Source organism: Myiozetetes cayanensis, unplaced genomic scaffold, assembly GCF_022539395.1.
Source record: "Myiozetetes cayanensis isolate MyiCay16 unplaced genomic scaffold, myiCay2020 scf3, whole genome shotgun sequence".
Taxonomy (NCBI): domain Eukaryota; kingdom Metazoa; phylum Chordata; class Aves; order Passeriformes; family Tyrannidae; genus Myiozetetes; species Myiozetetes cayanensis.
The window spans coordinates 13162106-13182299 of record NW_026087521.1 but is presented as its reverse complement, the minus strand read 5'-3'; the positions used below and the strand labels follow the sequence as shown (position 1 = coordinate 13182299).

At 39.5% G+C, this 20194-nt stretch overlaps 1 protein-coding gene across 5 annotated transcripts in view; it reads left to right on the top strand.

The window, feature by feature from the left end:
- SRPK2 (SRSF protein kinase 2) overlaps positions 1 to 20194 on the top strand; it is a 140148-nt gene that overhangs the window by 49026 nt on the left and 70928 nt on the right. The window contains exon 1 of one of the 5 annotated variants that reach the window (XM_050325145.1): positions 185 to 417. The exons of the other annotated variants lie outside the window; for them this stretch is intronic. Within the exon in view, the coding sequence (XP_050181102.1) occupies positions 377 to 417 (41 nt within the window). The 5' untranslated portion in view covers positions 185 to 376. Of the gene's footprint in view, positions 1 to 184; positions 418 to 20194 lie in introns of those variants that run through there. 5 annotated transcript variants of the gene reach the window in all.

Genomic DNA, 20194 nt, shown 5'->3' with positions numbered 1-20194 from the left:
CGCTGCTGGCATTGTGCGCGTGCTGCATGCTGGATACCGCTCCGTGCACACCCCGCCGCGGCCGCTCCTCTTCCTCGGGCTTTTGTGCGTTTCTGCCGGGGTTTGCCGGTCCCGTCCCCGTCTCCCGGAGCCCGGCGGGCTGCAGCATGCGGATCCCGGCGGGGCGGACCCCGCGCCCGCTCCCGTCGCGCATCGCAAAGACCCCGCGGTTCCGACGGGCTCCTTCCAGCTTAGGTGGATAGGAGATAGAACTTGGCGAAGCGTTTCATGTGGAAAAGGGAGTGTCCTTTGGAAAGTGGCTCAGGAATCGCAAATCCCCCAATTAGTCACATTCTGTAAGATAGATGTGATTCCCCGTTCAAGTCTGTGCTAGGAAATGGAGCAGTCGCTGCATGCAGTAATGGTTCATGCCTGCAGGTAAGGACAAAATGACTCAGAAGTGTTTTTAAAGCAATTATTTTATCTGTCAGTCAGATTAGTACAATTTCAAGTAGCTGTTTCATTTTTTAAGAAATACTTAAGAGGTACTAAATGAACATTTTAAGTTTTCTGATGTGAAATAGCCTGCTGGTGGTTATTTTGTTGATTTTAAATAATCCAGCCTTGCTCACTTCTGTTTTCCTTGCAAATGAATTTTAGGAGATTTTTATTTTTGAAACTGCTTAAATCCAGAGAAGAATATCATATTTTTTCGCCCGAATTACTTACAGTGATGATTCTGGCTGTATGCAAAAGACCCCCCAAATGTTCTATCTTTACCATTTTAATATTGGACATTGGCAAAAGAAATATTTATTTTAGGCACTCAAAACGTGTGTTAGGCTGAAAATGTTACCTAAAGTATATTTTATTGAATGGCTTAGTATAATGTGATAAAGCACTGAATGCTATCTTAAGGAAACAGGCTAAAAGACATCTTTCAAAATGAACGAGTGCTGTGTGGCATGCATGGTTTTAAAAAAACAAAATGAGCAATTTAGTGTGATTTATAAGTCTATTTGTGTAAGATACGAAGAAGCAAACTACATTGCCTTTCACCAGCTGTAGTTATAACAAAATATCAGCAATGAGAGATACAGAAAATGGTGGGGGGGAATGGGATGTTAAGTCACCTTTCCAAAATGGAGAAATATAAGAGGAGCTTTGAGACAGATTTTATTATTTATTTTATTCAAAATGAAGAATGATGAGAGAAAATGTCAGTTTTTATTTGTTAATCTTTATGCCAGCTGTATGCCAAAAATTTTTAAATACAAGACTCATAAAATGGTGGTGATAACAGAGAAGAGGATGGAGTGAAAATAGTAAAGGAAACAGGTGTTAACTTGATTTTTGGAAAGACTTCCGTTAATATTGTTGTGGGGGAAATTGATGTATAATACAGATATTTATCTTATCAATATGAATTTTCTGCAGCACTCTACATCAATGTGGTTTTGAGCAGAACATGCTCATAGTTGAACTAGTGGTAGTCCTGGATGAAGAGGTCCTTATAAAGGATTGTAACACAATTAGAAAAAGATGCATTTGTCTGAGATTCATTTGTAAACCATTCATTAAAAAGTAAGATTTTTTAAAACAGCTTGATGGGAATGAAGATAAAAATGTGAATATGATATATGCACATAGATTTCAAGGATTTGAATATGTGGTACTGTTCACCTGGAGATTGATTTGACATATCAGCTATGTGGTCAGTTATAAGCAAAAACAACTTCATGTGTTATAGGAGATTTATTTTTTTTATTAAATAACCACATTCTTTTCACCTATCCAAAAATAGATTGATTTTTTTTGCAAGCTGTTATGAAACAGTACTGTCTATCCTATTGGCTTCCAGTTCCTTTCAAGGCCCTTTGAAAATTGATGTTTAAAAAAATTAAAAAGAAAAAAAAATGATAATGTTGGGTGTCTGAACTGCTCAACTGTCCTTAATCTGCTCTGTAGAAAAATTGTAGCGTGTGCTCGTACCATACAGACATGGGAATATGCATGTTTTTGACAAACACAGAAAGGGAATTCATACTTGCATATTTATTTATTTACTGCTAGTTTTTTACCCTTGCTCCTAGTGGTTGGACTTTTTGAGAAGCTTGGGTTGGCTGTGTGGGAATGCTGGGTGGAAGGAAAGAGTCCATGGCTTGTTTCTTGTTTTCCACGCTAGCAGAGGCTGCTAGACAGCGCTTGCATAGCTGGAGGGGAGGGGAGAGGAGAGGAGGTGCTCTGTGCACTTACAGAAACCGATGAAATGGGAATAGAGAAGCAGTGAGGGAGAAGCCCATTACTTGCTTCTTTCTTTGGTTGGTCTTTGTTTTTACAAGACAGTTTAGCGTTTGTAGGTTTTCCTGCTCATTTGGCAAGTTCAACGTGCTGTCGCATCCTAATGATGAGAAGGAAGCTGGAATATAATGGATGGTTTGGCTGTTATGGAAGCTCAGCATTTTAGAAATCCTGCAGTGCTCTCTTAGGATAGTTGTTTGTTTTGTTTTTAAGAGGCTTTCAGGAGACATTAGTAAGAAAGATGAACCCTTTTGTTGAGGAACCTCTGAGACATTAAAGACATTGGCAGCCTTGAAAAGTAAATTAATACAAACCTGAGACATTGTTCATAGGTTCATCTTTCCCCTTCTTCCTAGAAAAACTGTAGTTGCAGATGTGAGGGGATAAGATACCTGTTTTTTGGTGTGTTATAGGATATTTCATTAAGCTGACATGATCAGACGGCATCTATAAGACCTAAATTTCCGAGTAGTTAATGCTGCCCATGAATGCGTTAGCAGCCCGTGACAAAGTCCTTGCTCCTTGTTGATAAGGTAACCCGGGTAACTGCGGATGCGTGTGTGCACATGGACGGGTGTGGTGGATCGGGTAACCTGCTGCAGCTCCTGTCACTGAATTGATTTGTTTGGGTGCCTGAGCTTTAAGTAGACCATGGAAATGTGTTCCTACAACGTGCTTATGGTGTGGCACACCTCTGAGTTCTTTATCTAATAGGCAGTAATTTAATTACCCCCGGTGTTCTTTACCTTTCACTGGAGGCTGTGTGAGGTTACTGGTCCAAGCCTTGCAAATGTCTCGAGGAAGCAAGTAGCAGCACCCAGGCTGAGGAGGGTGGTCTTTCAGGAGCCCTCAAGAAAGCAGAAATACTTTCATTGTTGTTGTATGACTTATGCCCTCATCTACAGTATCGTGAACCCTTTGAACTGCACAGATTTTCTTTTTTGCCTTTTTAAGGGCTTTGTGGAACTGCTGGTAAGTTTCTGTTTCATTTTGAGAAAAGTCAGTTCTTCGCCCTGGAGCACTTTCTGCTCTTTACCCTGCGAACCTAATGTATATAGTATTTTTCTTATTTATATTTTAGGAGAGAAAACTAGGTATTTTTTAGGTCTGATTTTGAATTCTAAATTTATGTCATCTTAGCAATGCAGTTTGACCGTGATGTGTTTACTGGTAAAGATTATTAGCAAGGCTGATGAGTCTCAAGTGTTTGACCTGCTCTTCTTCCCTCTCTCTCCAAAGCCTGCATATGCACGTTTCTTTGAAATGAGTTTCTGCTTCAGTGTTTTCCAAAGAAATTAATAGCAAGCACTTATAAGCAGTCTTAAAATAGATAACTGGTGTGTGTATAATTCGATTTTTATGATTTTGAGGGGGTTTATAAATAACAGTAAAGGGAAAAACGGCAAGGAGGACAGCCAAGTTTGTGTTAACGATCAATGTGCGGAAGTATTTGGGGTGGGGTGGTGCAGGCAAGGTTAAAGGAATGGTGGTTTTGGTTTGGTTTTTGGGCATTTTTTAGCCTGGGGCTATGTATACCCCTTTCTCTTTGTAATTTATCTTTGCAAAGCAAATTAATGTATTTCTCAGTGCTTTTATGTGGTTACTTCATCAGATCATGCCAAGAATGCAGTCAGGGATAAAGGAGGAAGAAATCTAAAATAATGAGGAGGAGGAGAAAAGATGGAGACTGAGTAATGTCTACTTCTTTTTCAAAAAGACCTAATGTTAGTTGTCAGAAGAGGCATTGTAAAACAAGTTATGATGCTGGAAGATTCCTTCAGGTTTAGGAACATGGGGGAATTTTTTTTGTTCTGCTTTTGTGTGTGGTTTTCTATTTTTAATTTAATTTAATTGTGGATGCACTACATCTCCTAAGGCAGAAATGTAATTTGTAGTAAAATGTAGAAATAATGTTTAAGGTAGAAGAACTGTCAGCTCACAACATTCAGTATAAGCTGACATTGCTGTGTGTCAGATAAATGTTTTGGAAAAATTATTAGGTAATAGAGAATTATAAGATAACGATTCTATTATTTATACAACTAACATTGTTTTTCATGTTAAAGGTTTCACAGTTTCGTTGGTTTAGCATGCAAGGCTTTTATGTGAAGTATGAAAGGGATGTAGAGGCAAGGAATGCTGCAACGTGCCATTGTCCTTGCGTAGGAAAAAAATGGAAATAGAAGCAGCCACTTGTGGAGCATCTTTTTCAGTTGAGGTGATATTTTTAGGGGACACTGCACTCTTTTTAGAGCTGGTAGTGCCTCTACCAGTTTATCAGTAGGCTTTGAAAAGATTGAGAATTTGAAGTGTATTTTGGTCTTCAGTGATAGACTTTGTTTATTTCTGTGTGTCTGGAATTTCTGCTGTAAGTAAGAAAATTGTGTACTTTGATATTTAATCACAAATGAAATACGTCATTAGTATCCCTACTATTCAGATGGTCTGTGCACTTAGGAATGTTTCCTCATGCTCGTTTTTGTGAGGCATTCTAATATACCTTCCGAGAACTAAAAATCTCGTGTTTTGTCACTTCCTGTTGGAGCTAAAATTAGAGAATTTTAAGAAAGGGAGAGACTGAAGGTTCTGAGGGGCTGAACAAGGTTTTCCTGTATGAGAACTGACTGATGATTAGCACACAGTTACTTAATGGCTAAAAAAAAAAAGGGTAAAAAAAAAAATTGAAAACTATGACTTGCACAATATACTCACTAAGGTAAATATAAGTATTCTGATTCCGTTTCAGGGTAAAATGTCAGGATAAAAAATAATTTTTATGCAAAACCTTTTATATTAGAAATTCAGTCTGTTTCATGACTTGAAACTTTTTGCCTAATCATGGTCTTAGTCATGCCTTCACTAAAATGTCCACTCCAGGCCCCTAGACAGATGGTATGGGAATGTTACCTGATATATGGCATTAAAAAAATGTGTAACTATGCCCAGTGATTGCATTTCTGTTGTCACTGTGCTGTCTTACAGGATAAATTAATTTGTGCTTTTCTGCCTCTTCACGTTATATACACATTCATATTATATACTTAAAAATCAATGATAAAATATTTAGACATTCTGATAATTCAGTAAATTTATTGTGTTGTGATATGTGTATTTTCATTGATCTGCAACTGATGTAGTTACCAAGGCATTGCTAGCAACAGATTAAGCAAATGGATGCCAATTTAAGTATTCCATTTTGTTATGTATTTTGTGTATTATAAGCATAATATCAGGAAATTGTGGCATCTCTCAGCTTCTGACTTGATGTGACTCCTGCCACGCAGTTTGGAGGATATCCAAACTTTCCAGTTGACTGCAAAGTACCGTTTCTGTCCAAAGGGTATTATGACCAGAAGGTCTTTTACTAGTTCTGTCTTCAGGAATTTTACACTCCTGAGCCAGCATCTGCCCTAGGTGCTTCTGTAGTTTCTTCAAAACTCACCTTTAGTCTTGGGTAAACTGACAAAATCTGAAAAGTCACTCTTAACTTAAAAAAATCTGAAATTTATGTCTATCTAGGACGCCTGCCAAAGTCATGCTGATATTTGTGACTAGATGGATAGTGAATTGCTGTTTCCTTTCCTTTTGCTTCATTGTCTTTCTTTTTTTTCTTTAAAGCTCCAGTTATGAAACAAACATGTGCAGCTCCAAGCTTTGCCTGTTGTATGTTCTACAAATGAAGGAATTCCAGTTACTCACCAAGTTTGTCTACACTGCTTTCTTTGTCTGATTATAGCTTTAGGTCAGTCAGACTGGTTGATGCTTTGATTGCTTCTCTTTCTTGACTGGACAGTGTTCAAAACCAGAACCACATCCCATGTAGATGTACTATTTGTATGAAATTTTGGCCATTGTGTTTAATAGGATGTTCAGAAAGCACTTTAAATAACCTCTCTGTACTGATAAAAGTGTCCTCGTTCTGTCTTGATGTCTGCTAAAAGAACAAATGACTGTAAATTGGTACCCTCATTTACTAAAAAATTGTATTATCTTCTCTTAAGACATTGTGAACCATCTGTATTTTAGTGTTATACTGGCTAATCTTGAAGACTTCTCTTCCAAAACTTGGAGCATAATTCTGTGGAAAGGAGGAGAATTTCTTAAACCTACTTCTTGTTTGGTAAAATGTCATTGGAGTAACTTGAAACCTTATGAGAATTCAGTGCCTTGTTTTAATGAAGCAAATTCCAATGCCCACATCTACTGGGATGTTCACAGCCTTCCCAAGAAGACAAGGACTTGTCCTTTCTTCTGTTGCTCGGTACTGCTGTGCATGGTGAGAGTGTGTATCTTTTCTGTGGGCAAAGAAGGTCGTATTACAGCAGAAACTATTAAAGTATGTGTCTGTTCTGTGCTGTCAAAGCTAAAGTTCTGGCAGAAACTGGGAGAGTTGTTTTTGTCATTAATACTACTAGAAAGAGACAGTATTATTTTCTTTTGTAACTGCTGTGTCAGAATATCCAGCAATGATTTTTTTGTGGAGGTGGAGAGGCGATCTGAAATTCCTATGGATGTCAGTGGACAGCAGTTCTGTTAGTCTGTATCCAGCATCAAGACCTGCAGATTCCCTTTGTCTGTCATCTTCAGCTGCTGTAGCCACTGTCCACAAAAGCATTCAGTTCCTGCCATTCCCACATACCAGACAGAAGTGCATCCACCTCTGTTTATTTCATGCCATGAACTAGAATGGAAGACGTTTGGAATTAGCTCAGCTCTTTATGAATCCTTCTATAAAAGGATTACCTTACCCTTAGGAGACCACGTGTGGTGGTTTCCTCTGAGTGGTGCTTTGTCATCCCCAGTATGACAGTGTAAAGCCTTTCTGACAGATCCTGTTTCATATGTGACAAGAATCAGGAATTTCCACTGCTGCTCAGTGTCCTAGCTGTGAGAAGTGCCTGCTTCCAAGAAGACTAATACAGCTCTGGTCCAAGACTTCCCTAAGATACGAAAAAGATGATCAATTACAGTGATTCTGAAGTACATTTTTCTCAGTTAAACCCTTTCATTCTGTTATAAATAAGAGTACAAACAGTCTTCATGGACTTAGACAGAAGTCTCACTTGGCTCCTTTCCAGGTAATTAATGTTTCAGAGTATTAGTCTAGAAAGCCAACTAAAAAGAGATACAGCCTTCCTCATAATGCTTTCACAACAGAAGTGAAATAATAGAGAACTTACGAAGAAATTATCGGTGATCAAGGAAAAACTCTTCCTCTTTCTCACAAGTACTCTTAGTATCTGTGGATGGCTTACTGAGATGGTGAATTTCTTTAGACCCCATTCCTTGGGCACCCCAATTGAAGTATGGTACCAGAGAGTGCCTCTTTTTTTTTTTTTTTTGCAGACCACTAATACTTCAAGGTGTTGTTGCTTTTTATGGAAATCTGTTTACAGGTTTCTCCAAGGCAAACTTACTGAAGATGTTCATGTAGTTTCATTTACCTTGTTTCACCTGTATTTTTGCTTTATTTATGTTACTCTTCTGTTGGTGTACAGTGGAATCCTGACTTGAAAAGAAAACATACAGGAAAGAACTGGTCAAGATTCCTTTCCAACGTGTTTAGCACATAGGAATTTCAAGGACTATTAAAAGAACCAGAAGTCATCCAGCTGAAGTAGGGCACTGTCCAAGAATGCCAATACATTTTTGGACTATCATTTAAATACTCAGGGGTTTACAAAATGCCGTAGCAAAACGGCGTGGAGTGTGTTCCAGTAGATGCCAGGACAGCTTAAGCAGTCTAGTAAAAGACTTAAGACTACCCCAGACTCGAATCTAAGGCAGATTTAGACACATTGCCTTCCAAGTGTCACTGATAGCTTTGCTAAGGAGCTTGCTAAAGGTATGTGTCCTTTTAGCCATGCCAGTTGTTTGAGGTAGCCAAACATGGAGGGCTCTGGGTCCCAGGGGCAGTACCTCCTGTCATAGATAAATGGGTGAGTGCAAGACTGCTGTAGTTCTGTGTCCCCAGGGCCAGGCAGGGAGGAGCACTATTCCCAGTAGGGGTGTGTGCTTGCACACATACGGAAAATGCATATGCTGCTGGCCACACAGAGACTCAAACCAGTGCTGTTATTGGCACCCACATAAACACACAGAGCATTCAGGTAAGAACTGCGTGGACAGCCCCTTCATTTTCCTTCTTTCCAGCTCCTCGCAGTGCAAGTGCACTGGTAGAATTTTCACAGAAACACACACGTGCCCTGTGGGTGCCCCCAGCAGCTGGTTTTAAATGGTCTGTGTGGTTGCTGAAGCCTTGACCACTGGTGTCCCCTCGTTACTGGCACCATGAGCCCTCGAGGTTTGTGTTCTCACTCCAGTTGCTGGCACTTGGACTTCATCTACTTGCTGGCTGGTCTGGCTTGAAGTTGACTTGAGTTCACAGGTACACACCCAAATAGAAAGTGTATCCACAAAGATGACAGATACAGTGTTTGATGACAGTATAGGATAGACCGTCCTGATCAAGGGCAGGGCTTAGTCAGATAAGTGCACTGACCAGCCACTACTTGCACTAGACCTACCCCATTTATCCTTTTTCCGTGCTGTTTTCCCATGTTTATTTCTCCCTTATCCGTCTTTATACCTGTCTTTCTCCACCTCTAATGGTTCCCCTAAACAGTATCTTGGTAGGTTTTACACAGTTGTGAAATGTTCTTTCTCCCTGCATTCCGTAAGAAATCCCATATCTCTTAAGACAATAACCTTTAGTTTTCAAGGTGTTTTCTGGGGAGAGTTTCCTCCTTGACTCATCTTGGTGGGTTTCACACTGGGGGAATATGATCTAATTGATGGTCGTGGGAGTAGCTGATTCACATGCTGCATTTTCTTCGTTGAGGTTGTTAAAGTTTACCTGTTGTTTTTCTGCTGATCTTTGCTGGATCTGTTTCTATTATGATTAGCTTTTAATGAGATAACCTAACACTGGTCTCCCAGGGGCCTAGTAGCACCTCTCAAAACTGGATCTAGACCTGTATGGGTTTTTTGCTATCTGATAGGGGCATCCAAAAGATTAACATCAGCTGAGGATACAAAATGCACAAATGCTTTGCTATTACTTCTCAGTCTCTTGGAAGCTTAGTATTGTAGAGTTTTGTCTGCTGCTTAACTCCAGTTTATAGATGTGTATTTCTGGAAAGGAAAAGTGAGGAATCTTCCTGCCATGCGATAGATACATACCCTGTGCTTCAGCCTTGGAGCTGTTGGATATGTTAGGCCCACACATCTAATGAAGGCAGAGCTCACCAGTGACCAGAAGCAAGTAATGCTGCTTACTCTGCTGAAGTGGTATCTGTGCTTGTTGCAAAACCCATTTGAGGTAACACAGCACAGATAATGCATAATAATAGTAAGCAGCTCTGGAGCCTAAACCATCTCAGACTGGACATCCCACCTCTCTGTGTTCTGGTTCAGTAAAGAGCTGTCTGATAATAGCAGTCAGAAAGTGCGAGTTTAAAAAAAGGCAAAAAAGCAATCATATTACTCCCCTTCTAAACAAGTTTATGTCTCCAAGGTAGACTGCAAGGCCAGTTAATTTGACCTGCAAGCATCAAGAGGTTGCTCAATTCCTTTGCAAGGTAGCTGAGCAGGCAAAAACCACAGAGCCACGATGTGTGTTAGCCAATATCTGGCTATCTGACATCTGTATCCAGAAAACTTGGCATGTATTATTTCTGCTCTCGGAGCCCAGGAGATAGGTAAGACTTGGGGCTTTGCCAAGTTGCTTCTCTCTGAAAGAGAAATAGATTATGTGGTTCGAACATCATGAAATTTTGTGTGTGTCTGTATGTGCAGTGCTGTTTATTTACACAAAACAGGTAAGCAGAGTCTATTTGCTTGAGCAGAGTAGAAACAAAGTGCAACAAGCAGCTATTTTGCTGATGTTTTCAAGTCTGCCTGTCTAGCAAGTACTGTACTAAAAAACTCCCCTTAAAATTCGAAAAAGAACACCCAAAAACCCCACGCAGCTCTCTCCTGGAATCACAAGCACAGCATTTTTTGCTGGGTTTTTTTCCCCCTGCTTTTTCAGCTGTTGTGTAAAAGACCTAATGTTCCTGTTTTACTGAGACTGAAAGGAGGGTATTCAGCCCAACCATCAGCCTTGATTGCAGCCAAATACCGAATGCTTTAGAGAGCAGCTTGGTCACAGACATTAATTTTTTAGAATAACAATGCCATACCTAATATACAATTTTTATGAAAAGTCTTTATGCACACTATAATACCTTTATTAACTTTCTGGACACTGCAGTTTGTTCTCAGATCATGTTGTGTGGCATATGAGGACTCCTGCCCTTTACTGCAAATAGCTCTTGTCAGACCTTTCCCATGGACAGGTGTGAACTGCTTTAAGATGTGTCTTCCAAGGCTTCTGCCACGTTTTCACTGTATTTCTCTAAGGCAGGAGGCTGTTTAGATTTAGTCCATTCTGGGTTTTGGTTGTAGCTTTTTTTCCCCCCTTTCTAAATGATTGCTTTTCTTCTAGAAAACCTGACTAGGTTATTACCTGGTGCTTCATCACCCTGCTCAATTGGTCTAAGCCTGTATGATGTACATACTGTCTTCCTTGACTCCTGAAGGCTTCTGAGACTAACTTCTTGGCTCTCTAAACTACTTCTGAGACCTTGTTGTTCTGTCCACAATTAGCAGTTGATGTGTGTACTTTTGCTTGCAAAATGTAATCTGAGATTGATTTGCTGGTGACTTTTATGTGCAGATAATACAATAGGTTTATCCTAGAGCTTTACCTTTACCTCCCACCCCTGTGTTCATTCTTGCTGTCCCTCTTTTTGTTTAGGTACCATTTTCTCACAGTTTTCTGTCATCAGTTTTTGTTATCTCATGCCTTAGATTTTGTGCTGGTTATTTGAACATTTATTTTAAAGTACTGATGCATTGAAAGAGATACTGTACATATGAAGTGAAAGAGACATGAATATACAGCAGGACTTCACTTCTACCTGTATAAATGTATGTTTGATAATTCACTTATCAATTTGTAATAGAGTTCACAAGAGAAATAATAGAATTTATTGTGATATAGCAAAAAAAGTGGTCTAAGTATATACTAAGGAATAAAAATGTTGCAAGGCTTAAATTATTATTAAATTTATTATTCTGTTATTAAATTATTATTAAATTATTTGACATTGCAGAAGAGGCACTCTGTCCTTTCATCCAGGTTGTTGATGAGTAAGTTAAACAAGACTGGACCCACTGACCCCTGAGGAACACCACTGGCTACAGACCTCCAGCTAAACTGCCCCTGATCACAGCTCTGCCATTCAACCAGCTCTCAGTCCGCCTCACTGTCCACTCATCTAACCCACACTTCCTGAGCTTTCCTATGAGAATGTTATGGGAGTCAGTGTCAAAAACCTTGCAGAAGTCAAGGTAGACAAAATCCACTCCTCTGCCCTCATCAACCCAGCCAGGCCTACCATCCTAGGAGGGTGTCAGATTAGTCATGACTGACTTCCCATGGTGAATCCATGTTGACTTCTCCTGATAGCCTTTTTTTCCTTCAGATGCTTAGAGATGGGCTAGATATTGGTGCACAAGGATTTACTTGTAAGATACATAGCACTGTGTTTTTATTAGGATAGGCACATTATAGTAATTAGTGAGCTACAGGTATTTTTATTCAGCTGTAAACCTTGGTATTTATACTGTGCATAGGAAGGTATTGATCTATCTAATTTTGTTTTTTGTTTCCTACTAATCTAGTGCTTTTTTAATCTTCCATATTAAGTCTTCCAGGGTTGGAAATCAGAACTTTGTAATTTAAAATATAAGGGAAGATTGGAAGTCTCCAAATTTCTTTCTGGTTATTTTTGGCGTGTTTGTTGCTGTTGTTAGCATTCAGTTGTGTAATTCCACGGCAATGAAAAAGTCTGCTTTCAATTACAATGTTATTTCACATAAGGTTATAGAAATGACTGAAACTGTGTGAAATTCAGACCAGCTTCCTTGGGCCACATTGAAGGATTTAAATCGCTGTTGTATAAAGGTGTGGGTGATGTCAACCAAATGTCAATGGAGGTGATTTGTTCTAACTGGATAGGAAGGTGTGAACCTGAGAGTTTGTAAGTCATCTTTTATTTTGTATGTTGATTTGACTTAAAAAAGTGAATTACTAGGAAGCATGAAATACACTATGTTAAACAAAGGGTGAAAATGAAATACAGGGGAGAGAGTAATATTTCATGGAATTGTAAAATACTTTGGGTTGCATCTCCTTCCAACCTCCTGCCATGGCCAGGGACACCTCCCACTAGACCAAATTGCTCAAAACCCCATCCAAACTGGCCTCGAACACTTTCAGGGATGGGACATCCACGGCTTCTCAAGGGAACCTGTTCCAGTGCATCAAGACCTTCACAGTGAAGAATTTCTTAATGTAAAGCTGCCCTTTTTTCTGAAGCTATTCCCCCCTGTCCTCTCACTACGTGCCCTTGTACAGAGTCCCTCTCCAGCTCTCTTGTACCTTTAGGTACTGGAAGGTGCTCTAAGGTCTCCCCGGAGCCTTCTTTCCTTTAGGCTAAACAACCCCAGCTCTCTCAGCCTGTTTTCATAGCGTATGTGCTCCATCTCTCTGATGATCTTTGTGGCCTCCTCTGGACTCAATTCAGCAGGTCCATGTTGTTCTTATGTTGGGGTCCCTAGATGTGGGTACAATACTCTGGGTGGGAATAGAGTAGTGCAGTAGAGGGGCAGAATCACCTCCCTTGAGGTGAATCACCTCACCTTGGCCACGGTGCTTTTGATGCAGCCCAGGATATGTTTGGCTTTCTGGGCTGCCAGGTACACATTGCTGGATTGTGTCCAGCTTCTCATCCACCAGCATCCCCAAGTCCCTCCCTCCAGGGCTGCCCTCAGTTCACTCTCAACCCAGCCTGTATTTGTGCTTGGGATTGCCCTGGCCCAGGTGCAGCACCTTGCACTTGGCCTTGTTGAACTCCATGGGGTTCTCACAGACCCACCTCTCGAGCCTGCCATGGTCCCTCTGGATGCCATCCCTTCCCTGCAATGTGTTGACCACATACAGAGCTTGATGTCAACAGCAAACTTGCTGAGGGTGCACTCAATCTGTGTTGCCAATAAAGGTGTTAAAGAGCACCAGTCCCAGTACCAGCCCCGGACGAACACCAGTCCTCACTGGGCTCCACTAGGACATGGAGCTGTTGACCACAACTCTTTGAGTGCATCCAGACAATTCGTTATCCATTGAATGGTCCATCTGTCAAATCCATGTCTCTCTAGTTTGGAGACAAGGATGTTGTGTGGGACAGTGTCAAATGCTTTGCACAAGTCCAAGTAGATGACATGAGTCATTTTACTGTTACAGTAAGTATTTAGCTGGTCGGTATCTATTTTCTTAGTTTTATGGGCTTTCTGCTAGTTAAGTTTGACAAATATGTCTAGATATTACTAATTACTGTTCCAGAGTTGCTGACATTACTGGTTTAATTTTTCCAAAATCTGTTGCATATATTGTGTTTTGCACAAGTCATGTTGTGCATGGCATAGGGTGTTTTTTTTCATCTTGTAGTTGGTCTTTTTTTTTTTTTTAAGTTTTAGTCAATTGCTGTTGTATTTGCATACCTCAGAACAGTCCAAGCTCTTGTTGAACTGGAATCTGTAAACATAATTAAGATGATGGTTGTGTTATGGTGTAATTAGATTTGTTAACAATATAAACACAAAGGGAGTGTTTCATTCACAGGAGATGCTAACACTTCTTTAATTGTATAATTGTGATGTGTCTATTTTAAAGTTTTCTTTCAAGTGATTTGATTTTTCTTAAAGGCTTAAGGATTCTTAGTGTAAAAGTTGCATATGTAGGTTTCTTCCAAACTAAGATGGAGATACATGGTATGCATATGCTCTGAAGAGAGGGATTTTTTCCCCAGTTGTTGCTTTTTAGAAGGAATGATATTTCAGTTTTGAGAAATTACTTAATGGGTTCCTGTAAAACGTACGTGTAAAGGCACATGTAAATGCAGTATATCCTTAAAATTGTTATGTGTTTAACTGAGCTTAGTATCTCTCGCCTTTAAAAAAAAAAAAAAAATTCACCTGATCTTCTCTTGCACTTGTTTTAAGCTGTTCTTAACACCTCAGCATTGTTTTGGTGACATTTTATCTTGTCCCCAACTGTTGTTGTGTTTGCAAGTTTGCAAACATTAAAGCATTAGCTAAAAGAAACAGATACTGATGGTGACCAAACTCTGCTTTCAATGGGCATTATTAATTTATGCCCACATTGATTGAAAGTACCTATCTCCATCTTCTGCTCTTGTTTCTAGCTTACTTTTACCTAGGCTGATGATTAGAACATCCCTACCCGAGGAAAGCTTTGATGTATCTCCCTCCAGGACTCATCAATACCTGTATTTATTTGGATTGTCCGTAGGGTTTTGAGCAGAGCACCAGAAGTCATTACTGTCCCTCAGGACCTGATTGTGCTGTGGCTGAAGTGATGCCAGTCTGTGGCAGGCAAAGCAAAAGGCCTGCATTTCGTTATCAAATGCTGTTGTATTCATACTGCTTTAACTTCGAGACCATTTTGATCTTTCTTGAGACCAGTGTCATTTTTATTTCTCCACGTTGTATGAGGTTATGGATCAGAGAGGAACTAAGGCAGGATTGTGATGATTCTTTATTGGTTGTAACATACTTTGATTTACCTTTTGATAAAGCTTATGCTCTCTTGGAATTTTTTGATGCTGTAAGAGGAAGCAGCAGTTGCTCTCTGTGTGTCTGCACACCCGTACTGAGCTGAGCAGGCGTGTGTGAGGGCTGCTTAGTTACTGTGACAGTGCTGCTGCCCTCCTTGGACCTATGTAAGATTATTAGGGAATCAGCCTCTGGTAGTACTGGGATTAATGATTAATTAATTATGGCTATAGTATTAGTTAATTTGCTTTCCTACAGGAAGGCTGATTTCTGGCACAGAAACAAGTGTCTAGAGAGCTAGTGATATCTTACACTGTCTTGGCTGTTTTCTAGGTAGTTCCTGGATTTCCGGTGGGCAAATCCTGTAACAGGATTTTGGAAATGGTGACATGACAGGCTTACCCAGATTCCTTATGCTTCTCACCGAACTACAAGGGATAAATACCTATTGTAGATGGTTCTTTGAGGAGGGCTGACCTCAGCCCAAGGGTTTTGCGGCGGAGTGGTCCTGCCACAGCTTTCCTCATTAGTGCCAGCCTTCCTGAAGTCCCCTCTGCCCCCACAAGTTTTCTACCACAATGAGCTGAGCTAGTTCCCTGGGGTATCAGGTGAGTGCCAGAGCCTGCATGCTGGATGGAAGGAAAGCAGAACATTCATGTTTAGGTTTTAAAACCTGGGATTCTCTTGTGATTATTCTCAGTCAGCCCTAGCACTTCACCATTATTTTGTGGACTTTTTTTATTGTAGTCCCCACCTTTATAGTTGCAGTTGGCAAACATTAAAGCATTAGCTAAAAGATGATGTCATAATTGAAATTTTATGATTTAAGTAAAATTCATGCCAAAAAAATATGATCTAGATGAAAGCTCATTTGTATTAAGTAAGAATACGGAATGTCTTTCAGCATATTGAATAATCAAATGCTTAATAGAGTTTATGCATAGTTCCACAGAACTGAGTTATTTAGTAATTCTTCAATGTCAGCCTGCTACGTAGGCAGGCATTTCTTTCATCTTAATGATTAGATAGTGAGATTTTCACCTTAGCATACTGTGTGGGTATTTTTGGGTTTAATGTATATTAAAATGAAAAAGCAGTAAGAAAAACCATGAAGTATGCTTGGCTATATGGTTCCCACCCAGGAATTACAAAGGCAGACACTACGTGAAGGTTGTTGTGGAAGAGGAACTCATCTACAAAACACAGGCTCGTTTGGTCTTGTAGATCCTTATCACCCAATTCTTTCCAATTTGCGGGGAATGAAAGACTTTCCTGGGTTTTTTTCTCTGTATCCTGGTTGTCTGTTAGGAACATCAGGAGCATGGCATTTTATCACCTCTCTCCAAAAATGTCTAGGATAGCTGGCTATTCTTGCATTTTGGTGCTTTCTGTTTTTACAGTCTCTTTTCAGCATTAGATAATCCAATATCTTTCTTATCTTCTAATTCATAGATCAGTAGCAGCCTGTGTGGTACAAGGCACTTAATTTCTTGTCTCAGCAGTGGAACTGTTAGGCCTTTAAAGCATTCTGTTTCTGTTTGACAAAGTTTTGACAATATAGGCATTGATATTTAAAACTGTGTAAGGTGCAACTGTTTGGGGACACATTGCATATTTGGGGAACAATAATTATAATCCTCCAGAACAGGGACTCTTGAAAGGGGAAGCGTGGAGGAAAGGGATGTTAACATCTATGGTCCCATGTTGGCTGTGGAAGTCAAGTGAGACTTTCACTGGCAGTTTAGTTTACCTGTAGGTTAGTTACTAATGTAGCATTTTGACCTAAGAAGATTGCATGTCCAGCACATCTGTCTTGCATTGCCTCTGTATTTCTAAAATGGAAAATACTGCTGAGGCAAGAATTGGCAATCCTGTTGGAATTCATATCAAATAATGTTGTGTTTGCAGCGTAATATATTCCTGAGTGTATCATGCATGGCATCAAATAGTTATTTGTGAAACAAGAAAAGGTGTTCTCATCTGTAATCAATACTATAGCTCTTTTAAACCAAGAAATGAAATTTTTTCTAAATTCTAACCCTAGTTCAACAGTAACACTTCAGAAAAGTTTTCTGAATTGGAAGGGAAAGAAATCCACCAAAATACTCTAGAGAATTATCTTACATGTGTTTTTGCCCATTTCAGTGATCTGGTTACATCAGCTGGGAGCTGCAGATCTGAATGCCATCAAAGACTCATTTGAAATGTGCAAGTACCCCTTATAGACCATAACAACTGTTTCAAGTTCACTGTGTGTGAAATGTTACAGTTTTGTTGCAGGAAAGATGTTTAGGTTTAAAGTTAGAACACTACATAGCTACATCACACTAGTATAAAACAACATTTGATCTAAGGTTTAGTAGCCACAGGAGACAGGCCTGCCTTGTTGATGGTCCTGTATGGAGGTAGCAAGAATATTTGCAATTCACTGAGCCTCTGACAAGGTGACTTAGGGAGGGTGATGGCATTTGCTCTCTCTGGAACAGTTTGAAAGGAGGGACCTTCAAATATCAGTGACTAAAAATATTGCACGATTTGGTTTCATTCTGAGAAGAAAGGCAACACCTGGCAAAGGAGCCCTGTTAATACAGTAAAAGGTAAGAGCTTTCTGCCTCTAGTAAGCATCTCAACTCAAAATAACATATAACATATAATACCTATAATTATAAAATTTTCACTCATTTATATACCCCCAACATCATTCAAGTCAGTATCTGTTAAAAATGCTTTGTTTCTTCTTTATCATCATTTACAATACAGAATGTCAAATTAATCAGGTCAGTAAGGCTCAGTTAAGCCTATGTGGAATTCTAATGGTTTTTCAATACAAGGCCATCCACACTGCACAGATTGAGAATATGAGGTTTGTGTGTGTGTATGTATATACATATATATATATATTTGTTTCAGTATTGTTACAGGAGAAATGTTGGGGCGAATCACCCAGCTCATCTGAGTTTTGTTCTCTGTAAGAAGTCCACAATGAACCACATGTATTTACCTTCAAGCCATTTGTACTGTAGGAGTTACTGCATAGTTTATAAGGTTTTGTGTAAAATTTCACAGAGGAGATAATTCATATTGAAAATACACAACAAGGCCACAGTTTCACAGTTGGCTTAAGCCTAAATTTAAAGTCTTACCTTGTCCCCAGCACTTGCTTCTCCTGTTTGTCTTTAGTACTGCAGTGCTTCTGATGAATTCAGTTGGATCGAGGTTTGATCAGCCTGAAAATTGCCACAGGGGGAGGGAGGAGGTTTTCATCTGGATTAGGGAGCTACATGGCATAGCAGGTGTGAACACCAACACAGGCAGAGGAAATGCCTGGAAATAAGCAGAACACAGGAATGTCCCTGTAACTCATCAAATTGGATGCAAGTGAACTGTGCAGATTCTAAAGCGATAATTCCTGTAAATATCAGTCAGAAGATACACTAAATGACAGCAAATCCAGGAGCTCATTACCAGTGAAATAACTAATCCATCCTCTGTGCAGTCTTGTCCTCATCATCTTCTTCCTACATTTGCACTTACTTTGCAACTTACCTGTTATGCTTCAGTTTGTTAGAACAACTTCCAAAAGACGTGAATGAATGTGTGCTGGAGCTGGTGCAGAGAGCAGGGCTGTATCCCCGTGACTACTGAGGGGAGCAAACTGCCTCTTTCACAGCAACAGCGAGTTCAGGTTGATCTTGCATGTGTGACTAAACCACAGACTCACTGTCAGCCCCAGGAATGGAAAAAGGGTTTTCTGCCACCAAAAAGTGGAAGGAAGGGAAGGTGATTTATTCCATTTTCTGTTCTGCATATTCTTCTGCTGTTGCTTATTCTGTGTCCTATCTTGCATCAGCTCCATCACTCGTGGCTCTTCTTTGCACTTGTGAGACAAGAAAGTTGGCTTTGCTTTGGGGATATTTTTATGAATTTAGCAGGAGAGGAGGCAGGTGAAAAATATTGGAGTAGGTAGTGTGACTTCCTGCTGTTTGTAATGTTAGTACTCATTAAACTGTTCTGTTCTGGATAGTAAAATGGAGGGATTGTTGAAAAATTTCAGAAAAAACCACTACAAGAGGGAAATAATGTGCATAAAAGTATAAGAAATGTAAAATGAAGCTCATGGGGAAAAAATCCTTTACATCTGCAGATGGGACTTGCTGCAGTTATTATCAGGGGAGTACTGGGTCCACAGAAGTCACAGCTCAGTGCTGTAATAGGACGATGTTAGGAGAATGTTGGGGCTGTCAGGAAAGGAAATAATCGTCAGTGGATGAATAAGCAGTGTCTTGAGCCTCAAATATAGTTCTCATCTCAGAAAGAATATAATAAATGATTGAGAGAAATTAGATGGAAAATATGGAATGGTGAGTGACGTAAAAAGAGTAAATAAAAAATTTTTTTTTCAGCATTTCTTCCCAGAGAGGAAGGTTGCAGGCAGTTTCTGAACAAACAAGGGAAATTATTCCTCAGATGTGGTCAGTTAAGAGTGTAGAAGTTCTTGCCACAGGATGTTAATGTTAGACTTTAATCAGTTCAAGAGGCAACTGAGCAAGTTTTTAGAAAAATACTTCACTGAAGCCTAATAAATACAGAGATTTTATTTGTGACCCCTATAACAAATTGTTGCAGACTGGGCCTATGTTTGGCTGTTGTTTGATCATTCCTGTACTCTTACCAAGATACCCAAGATATCATCACTTTCAACCACTCTCAGGATAATAGACAAAATAGACGCAACTTTGATGTGACTCACTGTGACTGTTCTGCTAGCAGAACTCAAAAGTGGATTGTCAAGATAAATTTAATTTTTGAAAAGATTAAGTTGTAACATGGAAATGGCCCAAGTAAATCTAGACTTTTTCCTTCTGAGTGCCAATGGACCATACACGGCACTGATAATTTTTGAACTCTTCAGGTGAGAACAATACTTCTTTGAAGGTAAAAATATGCAACTGTTGATAATTATATCTCTACAAGTAGAATAACTGTTGTACTGTTTTGTATTAAAATCGTAGAACGTAGGTTAAATCACATATGTAAGTATTGAGTGCTGCAAATTCATGTAAAGTTTTTGAAGAACTTGGTCAGTGGAGGTCACTGAATAAAGTCTCATGTCTGTACATAAGAAAAAATGAAAGTGTGTATGTTTGGAAGTGATCAATAGTGTACAGTAAAAATCAAAACCTTTGTATTCTTTTTCTATAAAGTATTTCTGTAAAAGTCCTTACTGTGAAGA